Raw genomic sequence first — 25,820 nt, forward strand, 5'->3', positions numbered from 1 at the left:
CATTGTTATTCAAATTACCACAGGCTTTATTCTGCCAGGGAGGACCCTGATGCTAAAACACAAAGGTAATGGTGCAACTTAGAACTTGTTTGAAATAGCAATATTAGTGTTTGCGTGCCTGAGCTCTGGTGCCCAGATTTCTCATGCTGAAGCAGCAGTTAGAATTTACATCTTAAGATCAAGTTACAGGATTGTGACTTCTTGGCAACAGTCAGCCTTACATGTGTCCTAACTGAAAGTAATAAGTAATTTATGAACTGACATTTTTGTCAAAATTCTCTCATGCATTAAAAAAAAGTTCTGGGGATGAAGAGTATCAATCACTCAGTGATTAAGAGTGCTTGCTGCTTTTCCAGAGAATTCATAGTTAGTTTCCAGATCAGGTGACTCATAACCACTCCAGCTTCAAGGGATTTCATGCCCCCTTCTGACTGCCTCAGGCCGTGCACACATACACATAAAGAAAAATAAAATAAATCTTTTTAAAAAGAAAATCCTAAGACAAATGCCAGATGCCATAAAGTTTGCTCAGTATGCTGAGTTCTTAGAAATACATTCTCCTTTTTGACCCCACCCAGATTCTTCTCCACCTCCACCTCCTGCTGGTACCAGCCTTCTTGGGCTCTGAGTGCAGATAGCCAAGAATTCATAGAATTTAACATTGTTGTTAGTTGCTTTCTCCATCATTTCTTGGATATTAGTATTGTTTGAAATTTGGTTTGTTTGTCCTTATGGTTATGTTCATAGTGCTGAGCCATTAATGACTTTTCTTCTCCCATGACTAATTTATGTTTAATAGAAGCTTTAGCAATGTTCTTTTCTTTGGTTCTTAGCTCAACCATCACACAACTGTCATTGATTCTTTTGTACTCAGATTTCAGTTCCTGTGTCTTAAGGGTTTTTTTTTGAGTTTTTTAAATTTATTTTTCTTTTATGTTTGTGAATGTTTTCCCTGCCTCTGTGTCTGCACTACATGAATGTCTGATGCCTGTAGAGATCAGAAGAAGTCAAAAGCATTGAATCCTCTGGAGCTGGAGTTACACAGGTGGTTGGGAGCCACCATGTGGGTACTGGGACTGGAACCCAGGTCCTCTGCAAGGGGAACAAGTGTTCTTAGCTGCGGAACCATCTCTCCAGCCCTAGGCTTGAGTTTTTCAAGTAATCTTTCTTCATATTTCCAAAAGAGGAAAGGCATCGGTCACAGGAAGTTTGTCAAAAGTAATTCCATGGTTTGTTCTGATGATGAAATTAATATATGCGCTTTGAAAACATGGACAAGCCTGGGGGGTAAAGTACAGATTGTCAGGTATCTGATTGTCATTCAGAAGTAAACAACACTGTTAACGTTGTTTCTCACCTTCTCTGTGTAGTGAAGTCTTCTCATTTGTACATGGTGGTGCTCTTGCCAGTCAAGTATAGAGTGACACCATCACCTTTAATTGTCATATTTTGTCCCGTGTGTAAACACGCCCTCACCACCATAAATCACATTAGCTTTCCGTGTGTTTTTATAGTGCTGGGAAGGAACCCAGGGTCTTGCACATGCAAGGCATATACACATTCACAGAGTGCCATCTCCAGCTTTGCAGTAGATAGCAGGACAATGTTTTATACGTGTTTTAGTCAAATTTCATCCTGTTATTTCCCAAGGGTAAATTTCTAGACTTATAGACGTGTATATAAACATTGAACCTTCTATATATGTCACTCAAATGCCCCAAGGTTAGTACCTGCTCAGATTCTAGCCAACTGTACTTTATAACCCTGACTTCTTACCCCTAAAACTTTTATGAATCTGATAGTTGTCAGGTCTTGTTTTCCTTCTGTCTGTCTGGATACCCCTGAAGTTGCATCATTTCTCATGTTAACTTCTATTATCCTTGCCTGTTTTTGTGTTAGTACATTTCTTTTATTACTTCATGTGAATGCTTTATAAGTAAAGAATGATTACCTTTTTAGTAAAAAAGAAAAATTACTTTAATTGCTTTTAATTATGTGTATGTATGTATGTATATATACATGTGGGTATGTGTGCATGAATGGGGGTGCCTTTGGAGGCTTCTGCCATCAGAACTCTGGGCATCAGACCCCTGGAGCTGGAATTACAGACTCTTCAATGTGGATTTTTGGGACTGAATCTGGGTCCTCTGAAAGATCAACCAGTGCTCTTAACCACTGAGCCATCTTTCCAGCCTCAAAAAGGTTACCTTTCATCTCAGGTGACAAATGTTATGTTCCCAAGCTATGTGTGTTTGAGAAGCGTTTATTGTTTTAACATATGGAAGGTTTAAAATTATATTTTCTCTTATATTTATAGATGAGGCATTGCTATCATTTGGAGAAAGGCCTCAATTCTTTTAAGATTCTGCCAATATTTGCTTATAGTATCACTTTTCCTTTTAGTGGGTATTTTAAATATTTAAATCTTTAGGGCATTGACATTCTCACTATATTAAAATGCTTTTAAAAAGTTATTTTATAAAATACATTAAAACTAATTTTAAATATCTAGTTAATCAAAATACTTTTTAAATTTTATATGAATTTTTAAAATGTTTTTAACTACATTTATTTATTTGTACAGTGCAAATGGGGTGTGTGTGTGTTTCTTTACAGTTCTCACTCCTAGCCACTAGTTGTTTATCGCTTGTGTAACAGGCACTTGTCCTTGCCTGGGATGGCCTTATAAGGAGAAGTCAACACAGTGTAACCACAGAGTCCCCTGCTGTGTTAGAGAGGCTCCCCGGAGACTCATGCTCCCTTTGTGCCCCAGTGCTGCAGGAATCCCAACCCAAAGACCCCAAAGAGGGATATTCTACAGAAGGTGGGGATCCACAGTTTGCATTTGGTGTAGGGGGTCTTTTAGGGTTCATGACACTGTCTGAAAAGCTTTTTGCTGTGATGCCATGTCCAATGCTTGCACAGACCATGCAGAAGCCATGTATGCTATTGAGCACTTGGAATGAGGCTAGTACAATGAAGATCTTAAACATTTTATATTTACATTTTCATATTTAATGTTATTATCGTTATTATCTGTTCTAGTGGGCATAAACCTAGGGCCTCACCCATGCTAGGCAAACATTACAGCTGTGCTATATCCTCAGCCTACTTTTTACTTTTTATCAGAAGCAGGTTTCTCTAGCTTCCCCAGGCTACTCCTGCGTTCACTCTGTCGCCCAGGCAGATGTTGGCTTGCAACCCTCCTGTCTCGGTCTCCTAAGTAGCTGGAGTTACAAACCTATGCCTCCACGTCTGGATGAAATGTTTCATTTAGTTCCTTTAAATAGCCACACATAGCAGGCAGCTGCTTTATGAGCCACACAGGTCTTGGGGGCCTTCTTCCACATCTAAGGAGTTAGGACTTTTTCCCTCGGTGAGGGAGAAACAGAGGGGACAGTGGTTTCTCTTTGCTTTGAAAAGAGCCTTCTTCTTCCCAGAACTCTGACCCTTGCCACCTTGTCAGGCCCTTTCCCAGAGCTGGGTGACTTGAATGCAGCACCAGCTAAGGGCCCCGTGGGACATCATTCTAGAGCAGGAATCACGGCACAAGAGAAATGGAGACACCACATGCATAGTGTGTTAGAGGACAGGGCGGCAGTGTGAGTCACACACTGGAATCCCAGCCTCACCTCTCTGCCTCATCTGTGAAACATCATAGTAGCATTCCCTACTACTGTTGGGAGACTGAATAACCGTGAGCACTCTTGTGGGTATTTAGCAATACTGTGCCAGGTGTGGTGGCGTGTCTTTAATCCCAGCTCTCGGGATCTACAAAGTGAGTTTCAAGACGACCATGGCTGTGTAGAGAGATCTTGTCTCAAAAAAACAAAAGCACCAAAAAGATAAATGTTAAAGGAGAAAAATCAAGGATGAGAGCTGGGTGGGAAGTAATATGTGTGTTTCCTGATCCCTTAGACAGTGACATTGAGTAAAAACCTGAAGGAGGTCAGGTGTTAAGCTGTAAAGATTGCTCCAAAGCAGAGGGCAGGGAGGCCACAGGCCAGAGTGAGTGACTGCTAGAAGCTGGTGGGGCTGCTGGTACAGCTGGGATGCTGGGAAAAGAGGTGAGCAGGTGATGAGGACAGAGCAGAGTGGCTGCCCAGAGCTGGAAGTCACAGGATAGCCTTCAGCATTTGTCTGAAGAACGTGGGGCCACTGGAAGGTTTTGAGTCCTGGCCTGTCTTCAGGGAGAAAAGAGTGCAGAGAAGAGGAGAGAGCCTGGATTGGATTCATAAGTGAAAGGGACAGGTTTTAGGTAAGCAGGAGTTACTGGAAGGATTCTAAGAAGTTGGATGGGGAATATGGTGATACTGGGAATTAGAGGAGCCTGGAATGAGAATCAGGACAGAGGAGAGCAGTGGCTAGGATTACATAGAATGGGGAGTGTGGTCCTAGCAATGTGGGTCATGGTCGTGCAGCATCCAGATGGAGATCCTGGCGATTGAAGGTGGATGTGTACATGACTCAGAAGAGGAGCTGGGTTGAAGAAACAAGTTATCTGATAAGTGTTCTGGTTATGAAGCTGAGCCAGAGGCATTAAATTAAGAGGGAATGGAGTCAGAGCAGGAGTGATTAAGTTAGGAAAGAATGGAGCCTAGGCAGAACTTTGGGGGACTCAAGAACAGACAGCTTTGGTACAGAGCCAAGGATCCCCCACAGGATGGCAGAGCTGAGAAGCTGACTAGGCTGTGGAAGGCCTCAGAGGCCCCGGGAGGTGAAGGCAAGGAGAACTTTGCAACCATCCTCAGGCTCCAGAAGCTTGGAAGGAGTCCTTGGTGTTGTGACATGAGGGCTGAGGCCTGGAGGAGTGAGGATGGTGACAGGATGGAGCACTGTCAGGGACAGGACACCTCACACTGTACTTTGTACAACAAAGCAAAGTTGGGTAGTCCATCAAGTGAGTGCATGCTTCCAGTTGAGTTCCCCACCTCCTAATCTTCCTTAACATTTCAGTGCTATAATTATTTCATGCCCTATTGTCAGGGTTTCTGTCCTGCCTGATTTCCATAATCATTAAGTCCCAAAAAAAATCACACAAAGGTCTACCTTAGTTCTAAACTGATTGGCCCATTAGCTCAAACTTCTGAACTCTTATAACTTATAGTAGCCTATTATTCTTGTCCATGTTAGCCACGTGGCTCAGTACCTTATTCAGTGAGGCAGTCATATCTTACTTCTTCTGTGGCTGAGTCATGCCTGCGACCAAGCTTTCCTCTTCCCAGAATTCTCCTGTTCTTATTGACCCACCTCTACTTTCTGTCTGATTGTCCCGCCTATACTTCCTGCCTGGTTACTGGCCAATCAACGTTTATTTAAAATATAATTGACAGAATACAGACCATTGTCCCTCAGCAATGCCCTGAAAATTTGAGATTATAGGGATGCTTGGAGTAATAACTCATGCTACTCTTAGCATCTCTTGATTGAGGCCTGTATCTCTAGCTGCATGAAATTGGTGTACAAACATGTTACTCTAACCCAGTGGTCTCCACATAGGGATCACAGTCAGATGATGTATGGCTGAGTTTAACCATGTACTTAGTAGAGCCACAGACATTTTATTTGATTTCACTGTTGTTGATTTTTTTTTCTCACCCTGAAACAGGGAAGCTCTGGCTCCATGAAGACCCTAGCTCTGATTCTGTCTTTGTGCATGACAAGAGCTGACTCCCACAACATTGCCTGGTCCGCAGCCTTTCAGTATGGGAAGGTGAGTGATGAGTCTTGTCACTAGCCTGTAAACCTGAGATTTTGGTGCTGAAGAAATAATGGGTCTTAAGAGAGAAGTAAATCTAAATCCGAAGAGAGAAGTGTTTGAAGTTGTGTTGTACTGCTCTAAAACCATTGGTCTTATAGAGCCCTGTACGGCCCTTGTCACAGAAAGAATGGAGCCAGGTTAGTGTAAATTACAGTCTCAGCATGCACATGGCATCTTGGGATGTTATATTAGCATAGGATAACTGTCTAGAGCCTCTGAGGTGCAGAAGAGGAAGGCACATGCCATGGAGTGTCCTCAGAACTCTTAGGAAGGGAATTTCCAGTGGGCTGGCAGTGTACCTCCTTCAGTGAGAGATTTTAGTCCATAAAGGACTTTTTAACACAAAGATAGAAAGTATGAAGTAATGAAATTTACCCTAAAGGCAGTGCCTGCTGATGGCTCTACAGTTTGCTTCTTTTTTCATGACATAAATTGAAATCCTTTCTGTTTATAAAGCATATCTCAGGGGACTCTTTCTAAATTCAGAGTTCCCTTATTGACTTCATTATGGCAATACTGTCTTTCCCATTATTGGGCCATTGGGGATAAATTTACTCTAGAATTGCTTGTTAAGAAAATCTCACTACTCCTAAGCCATTGACTCATTAATGCACAATGTGTCATCCACTCGGCTGCTGGCATTTATGGGGTAGCTGGCAGCTTGCCGTTGCTGTGTCCTCAGTCTCCCTTGGTGTCCTCATTCTTAACCTGGTTTCATTATAGATTTCTGTGTTTATCTGGCTAAACTTATGAACTGGGATTTCTTTTTGGAAAAAAGCAGGAAATTTTGTAATACTCCTAAGAAAGGGGGCATGCGGAATATCATAACCAGCAGGGTGTCGTTCTTATTATGCCATTTTATCGTAATGTGCCTCCTAACCAGACAGCAGCCTGGAGCATGGGGAGAGCAGGCCCAGCAAACAGCAAGCGGAGGGAGCGCGTGCTGAGCACCTGTTCAGGTGAGGCCAGGTCTCATCCAAGTGTGTTGTTTTAAAATCTGTTTCTTTGGAATTTCAGGATTGGCATTTCCTGTCTCTTTCCTGCTTCTTGGCATTTTAGCATCTCTCCAGTGGGCTGTCCTCGGTTCCTAAACACCAGTTTACGCCAGATCATCGTCATTAGCATCCTGGCTGCCGCTGTCTCCCTTCTGTACTTCTCTGTTGTCATCATACGCAGCAAGTATGGGTGGCTGTCGAAGGACAAGAAATTTCAAAGGTAAGAGATAAAGATTTGTTCTAGAAGGAATTGACACCTTCTGCCCGATTGTGTTCCAGCGACTATAACAGAACACAGGGTAGCTGATAAGCTGCAGAGTTGTTTTCTCATAGCTTTCAAGGCTGAGAAGTTCAAGAGCTAGGTTTCAGTAAAGTTTGTATCTGGTGAAAGCCGTGTCCCAGCTCGCATGGTGGGAAGGGGTGAGGTAGCTCTGAGGTCTCCTCCCTCCTGATCTGACCGCCTCTCAGAGGACAGTGCTGCACTCATGGTTAGACTCGCAGCAAACTAACATCAGAGGGACAGGAACGGTCAGCTCAGGCACCGTCATGTTATGACTGGACTGGCATATAAGGGACATGTGGCTGTGGGAACTGGGCCTGGTGCTGACTGCCTGCTAGGAAATTAGCCTGTATGGATGTCCCTGACAGCTGGCCGCAGGGAAGGCCCTGCGATAGGCACAGTCAGGAGCTCCTCTGCCTGTTTTAAACTGCCTTCTGAGTTAATGTTTATACTTTGGAAACAGTTTTCTCTCTGGAGCCTGTAGCTGTGTTATGGAGAGGTTAGCACAGACCTGAATGAGAGGTTCCCTGTGGGCAGCCTTTGTTTGGTCTTCTTTTGACTCTTCATCTGGCCATGAAGGGAGTGCTAGAGAGAGAGTCATTACACAACGTGGCAGTCGTGATGTGGGCTTCTGTAGGGCGCCTTCTCTGTTAGAGCGGGCGATGCTCTGTTTCAGTGACAACACTTGTGTGTTTCTGAACAAGGTACTTGTCCCGAGTCACAGACGTTGAGGCTACCGACACCAACAACCCCAACGTGAACTATGGCATTGTGGTGGACTGCGGCAGCAGTGGCTCTCGGATATTTGTCTATTGCTGGCCTCGGCACAACGGCAATCCTCATGATCTGCTGGACATCAGACAGATGAGGGACAAAAACCGAAAGCCGGTGGTGATGAAAATTAAACCTGGTACGGGACAAGAATGGCTGAGGACTGGCACCAGGTTCTGGGCTCCAGTATCCTGTGATACCACTCACTTCCTCCCCTCCCACCCCACACTGCCTTGCCCTCTTCTGAGCTCGAGACAGGGCCTAATGGCTGCCTTTGTTTCCCTTCCCATTTCCTTTTCTGTCTGTTTTGTGTGTGTGACCAACATCTTGATCAAACCTCCACAGCCTGTGTCTTTTCATCACCTGTGACCATCATCACTGTAGCCCCATGATGTCTGCTCACACCGGTTAACATTGTTGGGGAGGTATTGTTGTTTGTTTTTCCTATTTGGTAGTTCTTCCGTAGAGACAGACATTTTCAATAACTTCTAACAATCTGTACTTTAAATATTAGCATATTATTTGTGTAAATATTGGTATGTATTAGTGATTTTTTTAAAAAAAAATACTGCCCAGATATCTATCTTCCTTCCTTGCCTACTCTTTTTCTCTTCTCTTTTCTCTCTCCTTCCCTACCTCCCTTGCCCCTTTCTCTTTCTTTTATGGTTGTGGTATTGATACTAACAGTCACATATGTTAGACAAGTGCTCTACCCCAGGCTACATCCCTACCACTCTTTTTTTGAGACATTATCTTACTAAGATACCCAGGCTGGCCTTCAGCATCCAATCCTTCTGCCTCAGGTCACTAGGCTCCATTTACCCAGATGAATTTTTTATGTTCTAGATTATTCATAAGAGTAACCTTGGGAATTAAAAAAAGTGAATGTAAATACACCCAGTGTTTAAAAATTTCTAAACCAGTGCAACATTGTGAAGTCCAGTCTTGACTTCCTCACTGAATGATTTCTCACCTTCTCAGTCTCTCACCTTCTCAGCCTCTCACCTTCTCAGGATCTCCGCCTTGCCCATGATTGGCACCATGTCAGAAGCATTGGGAATGGAGCATTTTCAAGTGGGCTATTCCATTTAAGATCTGATTTAAGACAGTAGGCTATAGAACGTAACAGAAACATCTGTCTTTCACTAGTGTGCAAGTACCTAAATATTAAATGCAGACTATCCAATGAATTTATCTTTTTAAATGTTAGAAAGACAAAAAGAAATGGTAAGTGTTCAAAGAGATGGACATGTTAGTTGCTCCCTTTGATTATTGCACTTTGCTCATGTGTCTGATAATCACGCTATACCCCACAAGTACAGATAATTGTAATGTGACATTAAAAAGTTTAAAGTAGAATATTGATAAGTAATAATGAGTAAAGCTTATTACCTTCCATCTGAGAAGCACAAATAACATCCATGAATTTCCATAAATAGAGATTTTAATATTTAGTAGTAACTTTTAATTTTCCATTGTTCTGTATGTATGCTTAATAAAGAAACATCTTGAAGGTTAACATAATAAAAGTATAATCATATAAAAATTTACCAAGAGACTCAGAACTCAAGCTCAGTAGAACACTTTGCCTTTCTCCAAGCCTCACACGACAGCCCCAGCACTAGCTGAATACCTCCACGGAGAGCAGGAAACCCATGTATGTCCTCATGGAGGTGTCCCAGGATCTCAGTCACAGCAGGTCAGCATGATTCTTCCTCACAGGGTGGATCGGCTGAGCGACGCTGCCCCATTGAGGTGTACGCTAGAAGCTCAGCCAGTTTGGCTTAGCATCATCCTTGTCCAAGGAGACCTCAGTGTGCCATTTTTATAGCACTCCTAGTTTCCCAGAATTAATATAAACAAGGCTCTAAGCGTTTTAAAAATAGGTTCTGGTTAGTTTGGGATTTGGTTTTCTACTGAAATAGCTCTGTGTGCAGAGTCAAAGTTTTGCCTTTTACTCCATTTTTCTGATGATTCCTTTCACACACCATCTTTATGGGTCTACAGTTCTGTAATGTGTGAAGTAAGAAACTGTGGGACTTCTCAGGCCTTCATTGTTTTGATAGTGTAGGGTCAGTGACAGCTGTAAATACTCAGTTTCTTTTTAAAAAGATGCATTTGCTTACCATGTATGTGTGAGTACATGTATACTTATATGTGAGTGCTTAGGGAGGCCAGAATAGGGTACTGGAGCCCCTGCAGCTGGTGTTACAGGTGGTTGTGAGCTACCATGTGGGTGCTGGGAACCAAACCTAGGTCCTCTGCAAGAGCAGCCCATGCTCTCGCTGCTGAGTCATCTCTTCGGCTCCCACTCACTTTTAATAGTAGACATTGAAGAGATGTTCCTGAGCACTCCACTTGCCAGGCACTGTCCGGTGCTGGGATAGGAACTGAACAAGACATAGTGTGTGCCCTTGGCCAGTTGTAATGAGGCAAGTGAGTAATTTGGTGTGGTGACTAGATAGAGAGCTGGCAGCAGGGTGAGCACGGGCTGTCAGGACAGCTAGTCTCCATCGGGGTTCTACTAAGTAAGACTTCTGTGGAAGACAGAGCTGAATAGGCATGTGTAAACTGGCTGGGTAAAAGAGGTAGGGGAAGAGAAGGCTCTTTCTGCTGGGGACTCAGAGGCCTGAAGACCACAGTAGGTTACATTGCCAGAAGTGTTAGTTTGGTGCTTTGAGATGGGAGGAAGGGACTTGGGAGGAAACAAAGGTAGGCCATTGTGTGAGTAGCTATGTATCTCTAAGTTGAATTTGTCTGAGTTGGTTAGAGGAGCCATAGAAGGGTTTAAAATAGAAACGAATCATCCTTGGGGTAGGAGATGGAGGGGTCGGTGGAGCCTGGAAGGTAGTTGGCTACACTAGGCCAGCAGCAGATGGTAGTGTCCAAAGAAACAAGGAGAGCAGAAGTAGAACAAGCAGCAGAGACAAATCTGTAGGACCAGTTGCAGAACAAGTGTCATGTTCAGGGAGTCTGTGAGTGTGCTGTGTGCATTAGGTAGCCATTGTGAACTGACCTGAAGGTTGGGAGTGCACTGGGGGCTGGTGCTACAATCTGAAGACCTATGGTGTGTGGATGGTGTTGCAGCCATTGGAGTTTGCCTGAGGAGAAAGGAACACATTTCTCAAGGGCAAGAATATGCTCCTATGTGGGACACGTAGTAGATGCTAGCTGGATAAGTATCCATGAAAGAAGAGGGTGTGTAACAACCCTTCATGCCTCAGCAGAGTGTGGGAAGCAGAGGAACAGGCAAAACTAGAATACAGACTCAGCACACTGAAGAAATTTACTCTTAGCTCCACCATGTCCCTGCTAAGCAGACTCTCCCTTTCTGCAGGCATCTCAGAGTTTGCTACCTCTCCAGAAAAAGTCAGCGATTACATTTCTCCACTTCTGAACTTCGCTGCAGAACATGTGCCACGGGCAAAACACAAAGAAACACCTCTCTACATTCTCTGCACTGCTGGGATGAGAGTCCTTCCTGAAAGGTGATCTGCCTGGAGAGTGGACCTCGGGGGGGGGGGGCATCACTGTTATCATCAGACACTGAAAATCCTTTCTTGAGTCTGGACTAGTCTCAGAGCTAGTCTCTTAAACCTCATCAAAGAGTTTCTAATCTACTTATTTGTGATTAAAATAATAAGGTTAACTTTGTTGGGCTTGGGGGCAGAGTTTCCTGTAGCAAGTCTCTCTCTGTCCTGCCAGCCAGCTCCCAAATAATGACATGGAGACTGCTTATTGATTATGAAAGCTCTGCCTTAGCTTAGGCTTGTTTCTAACTAGCTCTTATAACTTAAATCAACCCATTTATATTAATCTACGTTCTATTACGTGGAGTTACCTCTCTTCAGTCTTATACCTCCTATTTCCTTTCCCTGTCTCCTGACGTCTCCTGCGTGCCTAGATTCCTCCTCTTCTTCTCTTCTCTCCCTGGAAATCCCACCTATACCTCCTGCCTCGCTACTGGCCATTCAGCTTTTTATTTCAACAATCACAGCAGTCACCTACATACAGTGTACAAATATCCTACAACAGTCTCGTATCCCAGGTTGGCCCCAAACTAAATATGTAGCTGTGTTTGACCTTAAATTTCCAACCTTTCTACTTACTTCCACCTCCTGCATGCTGGGGTTATGGGCTTTTATCCTTACCCAGTTTATACAGTGCTGGTGTTGGAACTTGAGGCCTGGTACATGCTAGACAAGCATTCTACCCAGCGAGCCAAGAATCACACGATTCACACAGCTTTTTCATTTGGAAAAGAACATTCCTGAGATAAGCAATTTTTTCAATGAATCACTTTAGTTTTACAGTTAACTATTTCATATAGGATATAACAAAGTCATAAGGTTTTTTGTTTGTTTTTGTTTTCAAAATGAAAAAAAAAATCAAGCATAAGATTTTGACATGTAAATTTTGGGTTTGCCTTGAAGCCAGCAGAAAGCTATCCTGGAGGACCTTTTGACCGACATCCCTGTGCACTTTGATTTCCTGTTTTCTGACTCCCATGCTGAAGTCATCTCAGGGAAACAAGAAGGTTGGTATCAGATCTTCAGTTCACAGAGTGAGAGAGGCCCCTACTTCAGAGGCCCCCTCCCCACTGTGCATTGTATTGAACCACTGGAGACCATATTTTTGAGAGACACGTTAATGACTAAGTTAGTGCCCTATATAGCCGGTCTTTATTATACAGCCCTAAAGCTGCTAAACATACCTCATCTGTCCTTACCACATTTAGGGACTGTATTTTGAACAGACTGATAGAAGAAGACTGTGTTCCTTGCCTGGCTGCTAAAAAGTCTTAGGCCATGAACCTCTGACTTCTAGTAAGGAGGAATTCTTGCCTTTGATAAACTGAGAAAATATTAATTCTGTTTCCGACAAATTATTTCGCTTGAGTAAGAAACAACCAGTCAGTGTAATGGTTTGCTAGGAGCAGAGACCTAGAAGTGTGGGATCTGTTTCTAGAACACTCACTGCTCCAGCAGGTGTTCCCTACGGGAAGGCCTTGGGAAATGCAGAATTGGGCCAATCAGCAATGAGCACCTTACAAAGAAGGCCCTCAGAATTGTAAGAGGTCACATTAGGCACACAAAGGAAGATGCAGAAAAAAAAAAATATCCTGAGAGTGTGAAAGAGAAAGGCATCTCTTCCTCCCCCTGCCCAGGAATGGTTCTAAGTTGAACCCTTGGGAGGGGAGCAGAGGAAGTTACCTGAGCAGGTAGAGGAAGCATGGCCCAATGAAAAGAAACAGTCACTGTTACTGCAGGTGGGAGGGGATGCCACTGTGGACCACTGGGTTTTCGCTTGCTGGATTGTGGCTCTGTGGAAAGGTGGTGGTGATGTTGAACAGATACATCTTGAATTATCAGCCTGTTACTTTGGACTTTGTCTGTGGACCAGTCCAACAGGATAGAATGGAGGAGGTTGCCATGGAAGACTGATTAGCTTGTCATCTCCACTGCATAAGGACACAAGTCAAGGTGGCAGTGGGAATGGATAAAAACAGACTGTACGGAATGCGGACATGTACAGGATAGGGTTTGGCAGCTGTTGTGGATGAGAAAGATAGAGGGAAGATTAGGGGAAGCTAGTGTGGGATCCCCGTAGAATTTATATTTTCAACAGATACACCTGATATAAGTATTAAAATTGAGAGTTCTTATAAAACTACTAAGAAGATAAAATATCAGTAGAAATGTGTTATTTGGTGATTCTGTCTCAAGCTGTCAGGTTAAAATAAGTGAGAAGCTTGTGCAGACAAAATTGATCAGAGATTTAAAACTTGATTTTTCTTAATTTTGCTCTGCAATGTCTAGGTGTATATGCTTGGATTGGCATTAATTTTGTCCTCGGACGGTTTGAGCATATTGAGGAGGGTAAGTGCCTGTTTGTTTCCTCTAGTGCTCTGGTTGAGTTACAATCAATCATAATTCATGTCCAAGGGCAGAAGAGCTGAGTGTTGTGAGATGGCTGAGTGTGGGGGCCGGGCAGGCAGAGCTGCTGTCTACACCACAGTGAGCTCATCGGGAGGATGGACTGCATGGTCTTCAAAGCAGAGTGTGGCTCCCAAAGTGCCTGCTCAGTGGACCCTTCTCTCTCCAGATGATGAGGCAGTTGTGGAAGTCAACGTTCCTGGCAGTGAGAGCAGTGAGGCCATCGTTCGGAAAAGGACAGCCGGTATTCTTGACATGGGAGGCGTGTCCACTCAGATAGCGTACGAAGTCCCCAAAACTGTAAGCTTTGCCTCCTCACAGCAGGTTATTATCTGTACAGATTGCCTCCTGTTTGCTTCCGTTTTCATTTAACATGTCTCCATCCATTTTTGTTTTGTTTCCTGAGTCTGAACACATCCTTACTCTGCTTGCTGAGGTTCCGTCTTCTCAACCCAGGAGGAAGGAGGCTGGAGAATGAGGCAGGCCTCAGCCAAGCCAATTACGTTTGTACACTGAGCCTAGCTGGTTTGTTTTCGGAATATAGAGTTCTCTGGTGTATGTCAGTCGCATGCTTGAGCTTTTGTTTACATTTTATCTTTGGTCACTTAAAAGTTACTATAGCATCAGGTTTCTAAATTTAGAATCAGGAGAATCATTTTTGTTTTTTAATAATTTTGAACTCTTCTGGAAAATATTGATGTTGGTACCTGTTACTCTACATCTGGTTCATTCCATCTTTCCTTCATCCCTTCAGTGCTGTCAGCCAAGGTCTGTGGACCTCAGTGATCCTTGCAAAGAGGACACCAGAGCCATTTCCTTATGTGTCCCAGAATTGCCACATCTCTCGTTACTGTTTATGTCCAGATGTAAATTGACACCAAAGTATGGTCTCCTACATTGTTTCCCCCAAAGTAGGGATCAGTACCAGGTAGTGGTTCAGAGTCAGGCCATGGAGTGGGACAAGCCCAGCAGGTAGCATCACCCTGCTCCTCCTTCTTGCAAGTCCTATAACTTCTGTGAGCCAGTCTCCTCTGGAAAAAAAAATGCCAACAGTAGCCCTATAGCATGGGGTCGTTGAATGGCTGATGAGAGATTAGCACTCTGTTCCCTAGTGTGTGCTCAGTGGGTGTTATTGCTGTCTTTATTAAGTCCTTGGAAATCCAAGTATTTGAGCCTGTGTTTCCCACTTCCCATCCCAGATAGGCCTCCAGAGACTACCACTCATGCTTTCTCCCCTCACTCTGAGGTACCAAGAACTCACAAAGGAAGCTTAGAGCAAATAGAAGAATAAAAATTCCCCCTAGATTCACCATCATTAATAATAAAAAAAGGCATTGTTAGTGTTTTGGAGAAGTTCTTTCCATTATTTTTATTCCTGTTATAGTTTCACAATGTGGTTTTTATGCTTTTATCTTTTGTATGATTTTGTGCCTTTTATTTAAACTTCATAATGTGTTCCTCTATAAACTATTGATTACTGCCATTAATTAATTTAACCCTCCCTTAATGATGCATACTCAGATGCCTTTCCTTTTAGGGTTTTTTTATTTGTTTGTTTATTTGTTTTTATAAAAGCGTCTTTGTGTGTCAGGACTTTGCTGCGTTTGGGTCTATTTCCACAGCAGGGCGTACCATACATAGACTTATGGGTCAGAGGAGAGGAACTGTAGCCCTGACCTCCTTTTCAGAAAGCCCTGACACCCCCATTTGCAGCATCTGCAGGCCCTAATTAGAATTAGTGTACCAAATTATGAAAGCGCTCAGAGTATCCTTGGGAGGTAGAGAGACAGAGTTTGCTGTTCTTAGATGTAACTCTTTTTAGACCTTTCTTTTTTAACGGAGCTAAAGTTGCTTTAAAATACTAAAATGTGTTGTCCTTGTGCCTACAGGAGGAAGTAGCTAAAAACTTGTTAGCTGAATTCAACCTGGGGTGTGATGTCCACCAGACTGAGCATGTGTACCGAGTCTATGTGGCCACATTTCTCGGGTTCGGTGGTAATGCTGCTCGGCAGAGATATGAAGACAGACTGTTTGCCAGCATGGTTCAGAAAAATAGGTACAGCACCTGCTGCTCCTCAGCAAACCACTGCAGGCCTAGCTTGCTCCTCATCAAAACTAGATCCAGGCCAGGCATCTTCTATTAGCTGCCATTGTGCTGGAAGGACTGAGAGGCCCTCAGGGTCCTGCCGCCAGCCCTGTCCTACAGTTATTGTACCTGCATCGTCTCTCTTTCTTCCCTCCCTCTCCTGTCTTCTCTCTGCCTGATCTTCACAGGCATGTACTGTTACACTGAGCTTACACACACACAGTTCTTGTTTTGTTTTTTGTTTTTGGTTTTGTTTTTGGTTTTGGTTTTTTTTGATTTTTTTGTTTTTTGTTTTTTGCTTTTGTTTTTTTGAGACAGGGTTTCTCTGTGTAATAGCCCTGGATATCCTGGAACTTACTTTATAGATGAGGCTGACTGCAAACTCACAGAGATCCTCCTGCTTCTGCCTCCCAAATGCTGGGATTAAAGGCTTGAGCCACCAATGCCTGACTAAAAATATTTTAATACCACTAAAATTATTTCGAGATCATTCCTTACTCTTAACCCCTTTCACTATGGTTCTCATATACTGGTGTCCAATGTCTGTAGAATATTCCTTATTTGAGACTTTCTGAGGTCAGGGGCACCTGCTGAGTGTGACCTGCAGGGTGGGGCACCAGCAGCATTGTGTCACTATCTGAGCTTTCCCAGGCCTCTGCAATCAGTCGCAGAGGGAACTATCTGCAACTAGTATCCGGGAACTAGTCTGGAGTGATGGGGAGGTTTCCACTCTAACAGATGAGTAAAGATCATCCCTTGCTTTTAACCCCTTCTACTATTTCTATGAGTGAAATTTAAAAAAAAAATGAGTATGTGAAATTCTGGTATAGAAAAATAGGTGAAAGAGGGCACCACTCCTGTCAGCTTGAGTGTTGCAGGTTTAGCTGGGTGTGGTGGTGCACAGCTTTAGTTCCACCGCTTGGGAGGCAAAGGCAGGTGGCTCTCTGTGAATCTGAGGCTAGCCTGGTCTGCACGGTTTTAGGCCACCCAGGGTGTTACTTATCTGAAATATGTCATCAGAACGGGGAATGGGTTAGAAGCAGAAGAGCAGCATCTGGCAGGTCAGACACCTTGATCTTCCTGCGTCTGGTTTGTTTGTTTGGATAGAACATTTTTTAGGAGAAATGGTGATCTTAGAGCTAAGTAATAGTGTATTTCGTTGACCAATTTAATCCATCTTAAAAATGTTATTAGTTGTGTTTATGTGTATGTTTTTTGCCTGCATGTATGTCTGTACATCTTGTGTGAGGACAGAAGAGGGCATTAGATGCCCTGGAACTGGAGTTACAGATGGTTGTGAGCTGCCCTGTCAGTGCTGGGAATCAACCTAGGTCTTCTGGATGAGCAACCAGTGCTCTTAACTACTGAACCATCTCTCCAGCCCTGACCAATTTAATCTTAATGTATTCATGAAGGCCCAAGACATAATGAAGACCAAGTTGGAGCTACTTGGTATAAGTTTACCCAGAATTCATGTCCATAAGTAAGAAGTGATTTCTCTGATTACCTTGAAAGCTAATTGAGAAATGTTAATTACAACAGCAGTAGTCCCATGGTGCTTGCTTTGTTTTAAAATTATGTCTAGAACATTTTGTGATAGCTATTTTTATAATAGTCTTAAAATTTTTAAATAGAAATATAAGTTTGAATCTCACTTTCTTAGATTTACTCAACGCTTTTCTTCTGACTCTTGAGTTTTACTAATTGGGTTTTATTACCAATTTAAAAGAAAAAGCTTTACATAATGTATAGTCCAGTGGCACGCCTTAGCTAGATGTAGAACAACTGAAACAGAAGTGTGAGATACACATTTAACTGCTCAGAATTCCTCATAATTATATGCATGTCGTTAACTGAGCCTTGAAATTCATACCCATCTCTGCCACTTACAGTGGTGCTTCATTTCTTTAGAGCACATAGTTCTATGGATTGCACTCAAGTCTATTCTGAATAACCCAGATCTAAAGAATGCGCAGCTTGGCAGGAAAGGCTGTCAGTGAATGAGTGGCTCCAGCAGTATTCAGCTCCTAGCACTCAGACCGGGAGTCATGGTATCCAATGGGAACATCACTTCCATTTTCAGAACTTTGGTTTCTTTTTATTGATTGCTTGAATATGCACACACATTGGGAGGACAGGGGTTAGTTTACCAGGGTATCTCTTTGGGATGTAACAAGCCTGGTGTATCTCAGTTATAGCAAGGCTAACAGTTCTTTTCACAGGGCTTCTCAGAGCCTGTAGTGCAGCAAAAACAGCTACTACCTACTGCCATCTCGGCCAATAGTTGATTAATAACAACGATAATAATACCTACTGCTGTCTAGGCCAATAGTTCATGAATAACAATAGCAATAATAATACCCACTACAGTCTAGGTCAGTAGTTGATTCATGGTGATGATGGTGGGCATGATAAAATTGGATGAAGAGGCTCAAACCTTACACGTTGTGTTAGCTCGCCCATATTCTTTGGGTGGTCTTTAGCTATGAATCACTGCCTTTCTGGACTCCAATCATATCCTCCTGCACACACTGCGTCTTCATTGAGCTGTCAATTTGGTTCTATTTAAAGAATACCAGCAAGATAATGACATTTTGTCAAGCAATTTGGTACACCTCCTTCTAGAATTACTTTTCCCCAGTTTTCTAATCTTCCGTGCATAGTCTGACAGTAGCTTTCTAGCAGTGTGTGTCTTGTTTTTCTGAAACATCAACCTGGTGTTCCAGGACCAGGTACTTCTTTTCAGCCACTCTACATCCAACTCTGTACAGTTAAAGTCAGGCAGCAGTGGCAGAGTCGGGGTGTGGGCCACACGGTTGCTGGGTTCTCCGCAGACATCATATCTGTACTGAGGGGAATCAAAAGCATCAGGTCAACCCCGAGATGGTTCTGTGGCTGAAGGCACCTGCTGCTCAAGCCTGATGACTTGAGCTTAATCCTTGAGACGCACGTGTAGGAGACCACCAGCTTCTACAGGTTGTTCTCTGACCTCCACACACGTGTTATGGTGTAGACACACAATAAATAAATGAGTCAGATCATGGCTTGTTTACTTGGACTCAGCAATACCATAACCATAGTTATGTGTATGTCATTGTGGATCTCCTCAAAGGGCTGGGTAACCATTTTTCTAACTTGGTTTGGAACCCTTTGTGTTCCCACACACATTTCTGTGGATCCATGCGAGGAGCACAGTGTAGCATAAATCTCATGGTAAATGGTTCTTTGTACCACAGGCTCCTGGGTAAGCAGACTGGCCTGACTCCTGATGCTCCGTTCCTGGACCCCTGCTTGCCTCTTGACATTAAGGATGAGATCCAGCAAAATGGGCAGACCCTGTACCTTCGGGGGACAGGAGACTTTGACCTGTGTCGGGAGACCCTGCAGCCTTTTATGAACAAAACCAATGAGACACAGACTTCCCTCAATGGAGTCTACCAGCCCCCGATCCACTTCCAGAACAGTGAATTCTATGGCTTCTCTGAATTCTACTACTGCACCGAGGACGTCTTGCGAATGGGAGGAGACTACAATGCTGCTAAATTTACTAAAGCTGCCAAGGTAACACGCCAGGAAAAGTCCATGCTGTATAGAGACCTTTGGGCTGCAGGTCCAGCTTCCATCATACTCGGAGGGAAAGGTAGTTACAGTGCATCCCTGCGATATCTTTTCCCTTTTGTTGTGGGAGGGAAGTCATCAGAAGACCTAAGTTCTACTAACCACATTGGTTACCAGCAATGAACAGACCAGAGTCTTAAGTTGACTTATGATTGCCATATCTCAAAATCCTTTCAGCAGGCTCCCACCCACATAGCAGCCAGGATACTCCTACGATCAGAGCCCCTTTGCTTTCCCATTTTGTCAGAAGTTTTTCCTGCCAGACCTCTTCAGTCTTTTTTTAAAAAATATTTATTTATTTATTATGTATACAATATTCTGTCTGTGTGTATGCCTGCAGGCCAGAAGAGGGCACCAGACCCCATTACAGATGGTTGTGAGCCACCATGTGGTTGCTGGGAATTGAACTCAGGACCTTTGGAAGAGCAGGCAATGCTTTTAACATCTGAGCCATCTCTCCAGCCCACCTCTTCAGTCTTGATGGCCCTTGTCTTCCAGCCACAGCCCATTGCCCTCCAGGTTCATAGATTCATAGATTGCCCCATCCATGCCATAGTTGTCTGGATGCTGACACTCGGTCTCTAATCTTAACCCCTGTCTTTTACCCATTGAGTTTCATAATTCCAAACAAATACACAGTGTTTCACTTTTCTTTCTCTCGTGTGCTATCTTAGTTGACAGTATGGCCAAGCATCCTGTCCCTTACCTCCAGACGTGGCCCTTACGTTTTATTTATAATGCTGGGGATAGAACCCAGGACCTTGTATGTGCCAAGCAAATGCTGCCTCACTGAGTTGCATCCCCAACCCCTTTGCTTCTCTCTGTCCCACCATATAATATGCTTCACCCCATATAATCAGTGATAGTTTCTCTCGTGAGTATTTTTCTAGCCTGTCCCTGCTTCCTGTTCTACTGTCACTGTCCTTGCCAAGTCTCTAGCTCACCCGGAGCTGTCTAATTGGTCCTCTGTCTGGTGTCTGGTGTCCATCCTGCATGCTGTCCAGGGCATTCTGTCTGAGCTCTCACACTGTCACCTCGCTGTCCTGTTTAAAGTCTTCTGCGGCTTCACAGGCTGGATCCACTGACCTCAGCCTTCACTCCTCCTCCCACCAGCTCTGTGTCCTCTCAGCATGGCAAGCAGCCGGGGGTGTATCCCCTATGCTGTGCACCTTCTCTCGTGTGTCTTCCTTCCTGATGTTTTCCCTTCCTGACTCTTGCCCCAGGCCGAGCACATTCCCCGTGCTCCCTGTTACACTGTTTCTCTAAGCCCAGCTTTGCCACCCTGGAGAGGTGAGAAGAGGAGCTGCGTTAGTGCTCAGGTGTCCTTTAGAAGGACGCAGTGCTCAGGGCTGTGAGCAGTCAGTGTGACTCCAAATCGCCGTCCTCACCCAGGGCTAAGTCTTCCCCTCACCCGAGGACTCAGTTGAGCAGGCAAATGCTGTTTCACCCTGCCCACGTTTGTTCTGGTGCAGTGACGGCGGAAGAACTAAATGGGCTTGGAGAGGTCAGTGCATCCTGCGTGGGCAGGATTTCAGGGCACAGACAAGTACAGAGTTTGCTGGTTGCCAGGGACTGAGACCCGAGTCTTACGTTAACTGTACAGACATTTGCTCTGCTTGTGAGTTTCCTGTGCTTGTTATGATGATGAACATGGTCAACCATTTGTAAGTAGGAAAGGTACTTTAATAATAAACTTTGAGGGATGATTTATTTAGGGTGAAATTATTTTTAGGATTACTGTGCAACAAAGTGGTCGATCTTGAGGGAACGCTTTGACCGAGGACTGTATGCCTCTCACGCTGACCTCCATCGGCTTAAGTAAGTAGTGGACAGTCAAGTCCTGAGCTGCCAGCTGACCCTCCTTACCCACTGTCCTCCTCTACTCTTGGCCTCCCTCAAGTGGGACGAGTTCTCATTACAGGCTTGCTGCTCAGCTTTGAAGTTCTTTGTACCTGTTCGCTCATGTCCTGACGAACATTGAGTTGTGTGAGCTGCTGCCCCTTTCTGTCTGCCCCCTCGGCCAGACTCCATCCCACCCCACAACACTCACAATACTCCTCTGATAACTGAAGCCACTCTGGTTTGATTTATAAAATTCCTTTTGGTTTAATAAGGCAGCAACTGGGCCTTATTATTTACTGCCATTGCTCATCACTTACTGAGTTCAGTAAAAAAAAAAGCCTCTAATGAACATTCGGAGTAGGCAATATCAGAGCTGAGAAGGATCCTCCCACCTTTTTATTTTGTTGTAAAGAGGGTAGAACTTGACGGTGTTGTTCAGTAAATGATGGAGAAGGTGCGTGGAGGGTAGTGTCCACAGCAGTGATGAAATGACACTGTTTTCAGCTGTCAGTTTTGACAGGTGACCCGCCTGTGTGCGGGTGAACCTGAGCACATATGCAACTGTCTGCTGCAGGCTGGAGACAGTCTCTGCCTGGTGCATTTGGACAGGAGTGCCTGCCTGACCTGTGCCTGTGCTTGGCATTTGTAGGTATCAATGTTTCAAATCAGCCTGGATGTTTGAGGTGTTCCACAGGGGCTTCTCCTTTCCTGTCACATACAAAAACCTGAAGACAGCCTTGCAGGTGTATGACAAGGAAGTGCAGTGGACGCTGGGGGCCATCCTCTACAGGACCCGCTTTTTGCCCTTGAGGTAGGCTATGGGCTTGGGAGGGTCACAGAAGATGCTTCTCTGAAGCACGGTGCCTCTTGGTGACTGCATTTTGTGGCCGTGTTTTCAGAGGTGTGAGCCCAGCCAGACTTAACTTGGGTCTTCTCTGCCTCCCTCCCCAAGTGCTTCCTGTTCTCTCAAAGCAGCCCATCCCACAGCACATAACACTGGTGCCATTCTGCATCCCAATTGTCTGTTCCCTAACCCTGCAGAAGGCTCTGTTCCATGGTGACCCTTATGGCTTTGGGCCCCATCGCTGGTTATTATAGTGGCTGGGATTGCAGAAGAAATCATTTTGAGATGCAAACAGATTTGTGATGTAGGAGGACGTCTTTATTTACACACTAACCTGTAGTGTCTGGCAGCAGAACCATCATGTCTGTTCCTTCAGCGTGATGATGACTGGCGGCTGAGACATTGGCTACCATAATGGACTAAAACCATCAGTCATTGTCCATAGTATCGAAGTGTCGGTTACTTTTAAGACTATGACATTGTCTACATAGATTCATGTCCAAAGGAAATTCTAAATTCCAGTCCATGGTTGGTCAAATAGACATACAGATTTCCCCATTCAAGTTCACAGCTCGGCTGACTCACATTAAAAACTATTTTTGTCTGGTGTTTTATTTGAGTCAGCTCCAAACATTCTGTACAGTAGCTGTTATTGATTATGTATAATTCCCATGTGAATGTGTTCGTTCCATTAGCTTCCTTGTAAAGCAAACCCTGGCCCTTACATTTATGAGATTATAATGCTGGGTCTTATGGACATGCCTCCACATGTCATTGTCTTAGCATTAGGAGCATAGCGTTGGCAGGGAGCTCACTTTGGGCTACTGTCCCGTTTCAGAGGTTAGGGACGCCAGGAACTAGCCTGCACCCTTCTCACTGCTTCTGTTTGTCTCCACACCTGCAGAGACATCCGGCAGGAGGTGTTCCGAGCTGGCCACGGGCACTGGCGGGGTGTGTCCTTCGTCTACAACCACTATCTCTTCTCCGGCTGCTTCTTGGTCGTCCTGCTGTCCATCCTTCTCTACCTGCTTCGACTGCGGCGCATCCACCGCAGGACACCCCGGACTGGCTCTCTGTGGATGGAGGAAGGCCTGCCCTCCCAGAAGGGCCCTGGTCCCTTGTGACACTGTGTCAGCTTGAGGAGGACTCTACAGGAAAAGCCATTTTCGCCTCAGGGTTTCTCTGTATGCTCAGACGGTTTTGTGACCCCTTTCCTTTCTGCTACAACGAAACCCACTGATTGTAAACCCTTCTGTCTAGAGGTGTTGCCATTCTGAGTACAGCTTTAACTGGAGGAGTGGGGAAAGGGAATTCACTTGGTTTGTACTGCACAGTATCTGCCACACATCCGTAAGGTCTTTGGTTGTCTCTGGGATGGGCTGCATTCTCAGCACATGACTTGGATAGTGGAGGGCAGTGGGCAAGTTTCCATCAGTGAGGATGGGACTTCAGCTGGGCCTGGTACGGAACCTAGAAGTGAGTTAGGTCTTCTCTCTCCTCTCTGGAATCACCAACCTGGGAGAGAGGTGTTTGAGTTTATTTGCTACTCAGGTCCATCACTACCCATGTTTTCTTTGCAGATTAAAGAATTCAGTCATTCATAGCAAAAATTGACAAAATGTTGGTCCAGGGAGGTACTACTGAATGAAGAGTCGTGACGGATGCAAACCACTGAGGAGAGCCTTGTCTGGCTGCAGCCGAAGCACATGCCTGCCTGTGAATTGCCGTTCTTGTCCCTGGGTTTAGGAAACTGTTGCCCTCTTATAGCAGCAGTAGGGGTTTTTGTTTGTATGTTCATTTGTCTTGTTTGTTTGTTTTTAAACCAGAAAGTTTTTAAAGTCCCCTGGTTTAGTGGTCTGAGAACTGGAGTGTCCCCTGCGGGTGCTCCAGCACTTCCGAGAAGCAGGCCTATGCTGGGCTGCTCTCTTCTACTTTCAGATGGCTCCAGTGCTTTTCTCTGGGACACTCCACACACTGCGTAACAGTTCTCACTGTCACCTGTGGTTGCATCGTCATAGGCATTGCCACTGTAAGCTCATACCATGGAAGAGCCTGAATTTAAAACAAAAAATAAATGCATATGTTGAAAGCACATTTGACATTTTAAGCAGAAACGTGAGAAGGACGATAGGGGGACACATGTGAGGCTGGTGGAGTGTCATTTGTTCATTTGTTTTTATGTTGTTCATTTAGTTGAAATCCAGGGGATTCCTATGGGGGGGGTTGTTTTTAGAAGGCATTGGTTTTGGTGGTGGTGGTCATGGTGGTGGTGGTGGTCGTGGTGGTGCAGCACATATTTCCCAACTCCACAGCACTTAAGTTGACAGAGTTGGTAGCAAATGGCTATTTTGAGAACCTTCAGCTACTTTAAAACTCTGAGATGAGAGAAGAATGGTGCTCCCAAAGCCCTGATACCTTTAGAGAAAAGATGTGGTGCACGCTGCACTGACCACTTAAATAACTTCAAACTGATGAAAGCCATGCAGATTCCGCATCTCTTCAAAGTGACTGTGCTAGATGAAAAGCCCTCGTGGAGAGGTAGACGGTGTGGGGCTGAGCAGTCCCCGTGTGGATCGTGCCCCAGAGGACTTGCCCTGGAATGAATATTGCTGCATATTTGAGAGGGCCGGTTTCTGAAGAGCTGGGCACCGGCAGCTTCAGGCCCAGCGCAGGAGAGCCTGTCACTGGGCTTCTAGCCGTCGTCATGCCGGCATCTTTTCTTTGAGTTCCTACAGGGGGTGGTGCCCTGTGAACTCTCTGTGGCGTTGGTGCTAAAGACGAAGTATGTTAGACTTTAGTCTGCACCCCTCTCCCACTGTTGGGCCATAGGAACAGTGAGACCTCATAATCTGTGTGATGAAAATTCATAAATGCCTCGAATTGGGGGGATTTGCCTTTAAAACCAAGGCACGGAAAAGCCAGTATAAGAACTTACTGAAGTCTGCCTTCCTTAGGACTTCTGCTCCTACATAGCCAGTCCTCACATAGAGGGTGTTGGTCTGGTCCTGCTCCTGCAGTCTGGGGACAGAATGGAAGCAGGCGCTCTCAGCCTGTAACAGGGTCCCTGCTGCAAAGACCAACCATACTTTCCAAAGTAACACCCCACATCCCCAGCCCCTAACCCCACCCCTGCGTAGGGTTCCCAGGGCCACACCACCCATGTTTCTCTGGTAGTTCCCAGAGCAAAACCTTGCAACTATTGGAAATCTAGAAGACTTCGGAGCTAAGACTTTTGAAAGGATTGCTTTAGTTGAACTTGATGTTAATTCCTCAGGAGGCAGGGGCAGGCAGATCTCTGTGTGTTCAGGGCTAGCGTGATCTACATAGGGAGTTCCAGGCTATCACTATTTCAAAAAAGAAAAGGATTTAAAAAAAAATAGAAAAAAAAAAGGTTAGGCAAAGTGGCACACACTTGTAATCCCAGTACAGGGAGGCTAAGACAAAGGAATAAAGATTTCAAGGCAGCCTGGGCTACATAGATTCTATCCCCATCACTAAAACAAGTTAAAGAATGTACAAGAGAGACTCTACATGGCCTTGGAAGGTCGTTTATAGAAAAGTTTGCTAACTGTTGCCATGTGGGTTTCCTGTTACTATAACAAACTCCTGAGACAATCAGTTTGCAAAGAGAAAAGGTTTTCTTTATCTCACGGCTTCCGGGGTTTCTGTGGGATCATTTGGTGCTGT

General features: G+C 44.6%; 1 protein-coding gene across 3 annotated transcripts in view; it reads left to right on the forward strand.

Annotated features, from left to right (window-relative positions):
- Entpd4 (ectonucleoside triphosphate diphosphohydrolase 4) overlaps positions 1 to 24,225 on the forward strand; it is a 33,395-nt gene extending 9,170 nt beyond the window's left edge. For 2 of the 3 annotated variants that reach the window (XM_048421837.3, XM_048421839.3), the window contains exons 2-13: positions 5,609 to 5,713; positions 6,779 to 6,976; positions 7,741 to 7,946; positions 11,145 to 11,295; positions 12,241 to 12,344; positions 13,627 to 13,686; positions 13,913 to 14,067; positions 15,633 to 15,799; positions 19,066 to 19,390; positions 21,180 to 21,265; positions 21,939 to 22,100; positions 23,038 to 24,225. In XM_048421837.3, the coding sequence (XP_048277794.3) occupies positions 5,706 to 5,713; positions 6,779 to 6,976; positions 7,741 to 7,946; positions 11,145 to 11,295; positions 12,241 to 12,344; positions 13,627 to 13,686; positions 13,913 to 14,067; positions 15,633 to 15,799; positions 19,066 to 19,390; positions 21,180 to 21,265; positions 21,939 to 22,100; positions 23,038 to 23,257 (1,842 nt within the window). In that variant the 5' untranslated portion in view covers positions 5,609 to 5,705 and the 3' untranslated portion in view covers positions 23,258 to 24,225. The remainder of the gene's footprint in view (positions 1 to 5,608; positions 5,714 to 6,778; positions 6,977 to 7,740; positions 7,947 to 11,144; positions 11,296 to 12,240; positions 12,345 to 13,626; positions 13,687 to 13,912; positions 14,068 to 15,632; positions 15,800 to 19,065; positions 19,391 to 21,179; positions 21,266 to 21,938; positions 22,101 to 23,037) is intronic. The other variant, XM_048421841.3, reaches the window with a different exon arrangement.
- Positions 24,226 to 25,820: the final 1,595 nt, after the last annotated feature.

The sequence above is a fragment of the Myodes glareolus genome, chromosome 12, assembly GCF_982192425.1.
Source record: "Myodes glareolus chromosome 12, mMyoGla1.1, whole genome shotgun sequence".
In the NCBI taxonomy this organism is placed as follows: Eukaryota; Metazoa; Chordata; class Mammalia; order Rodentia; family Cricetidae; genus Myodes; species Myodes glareolus.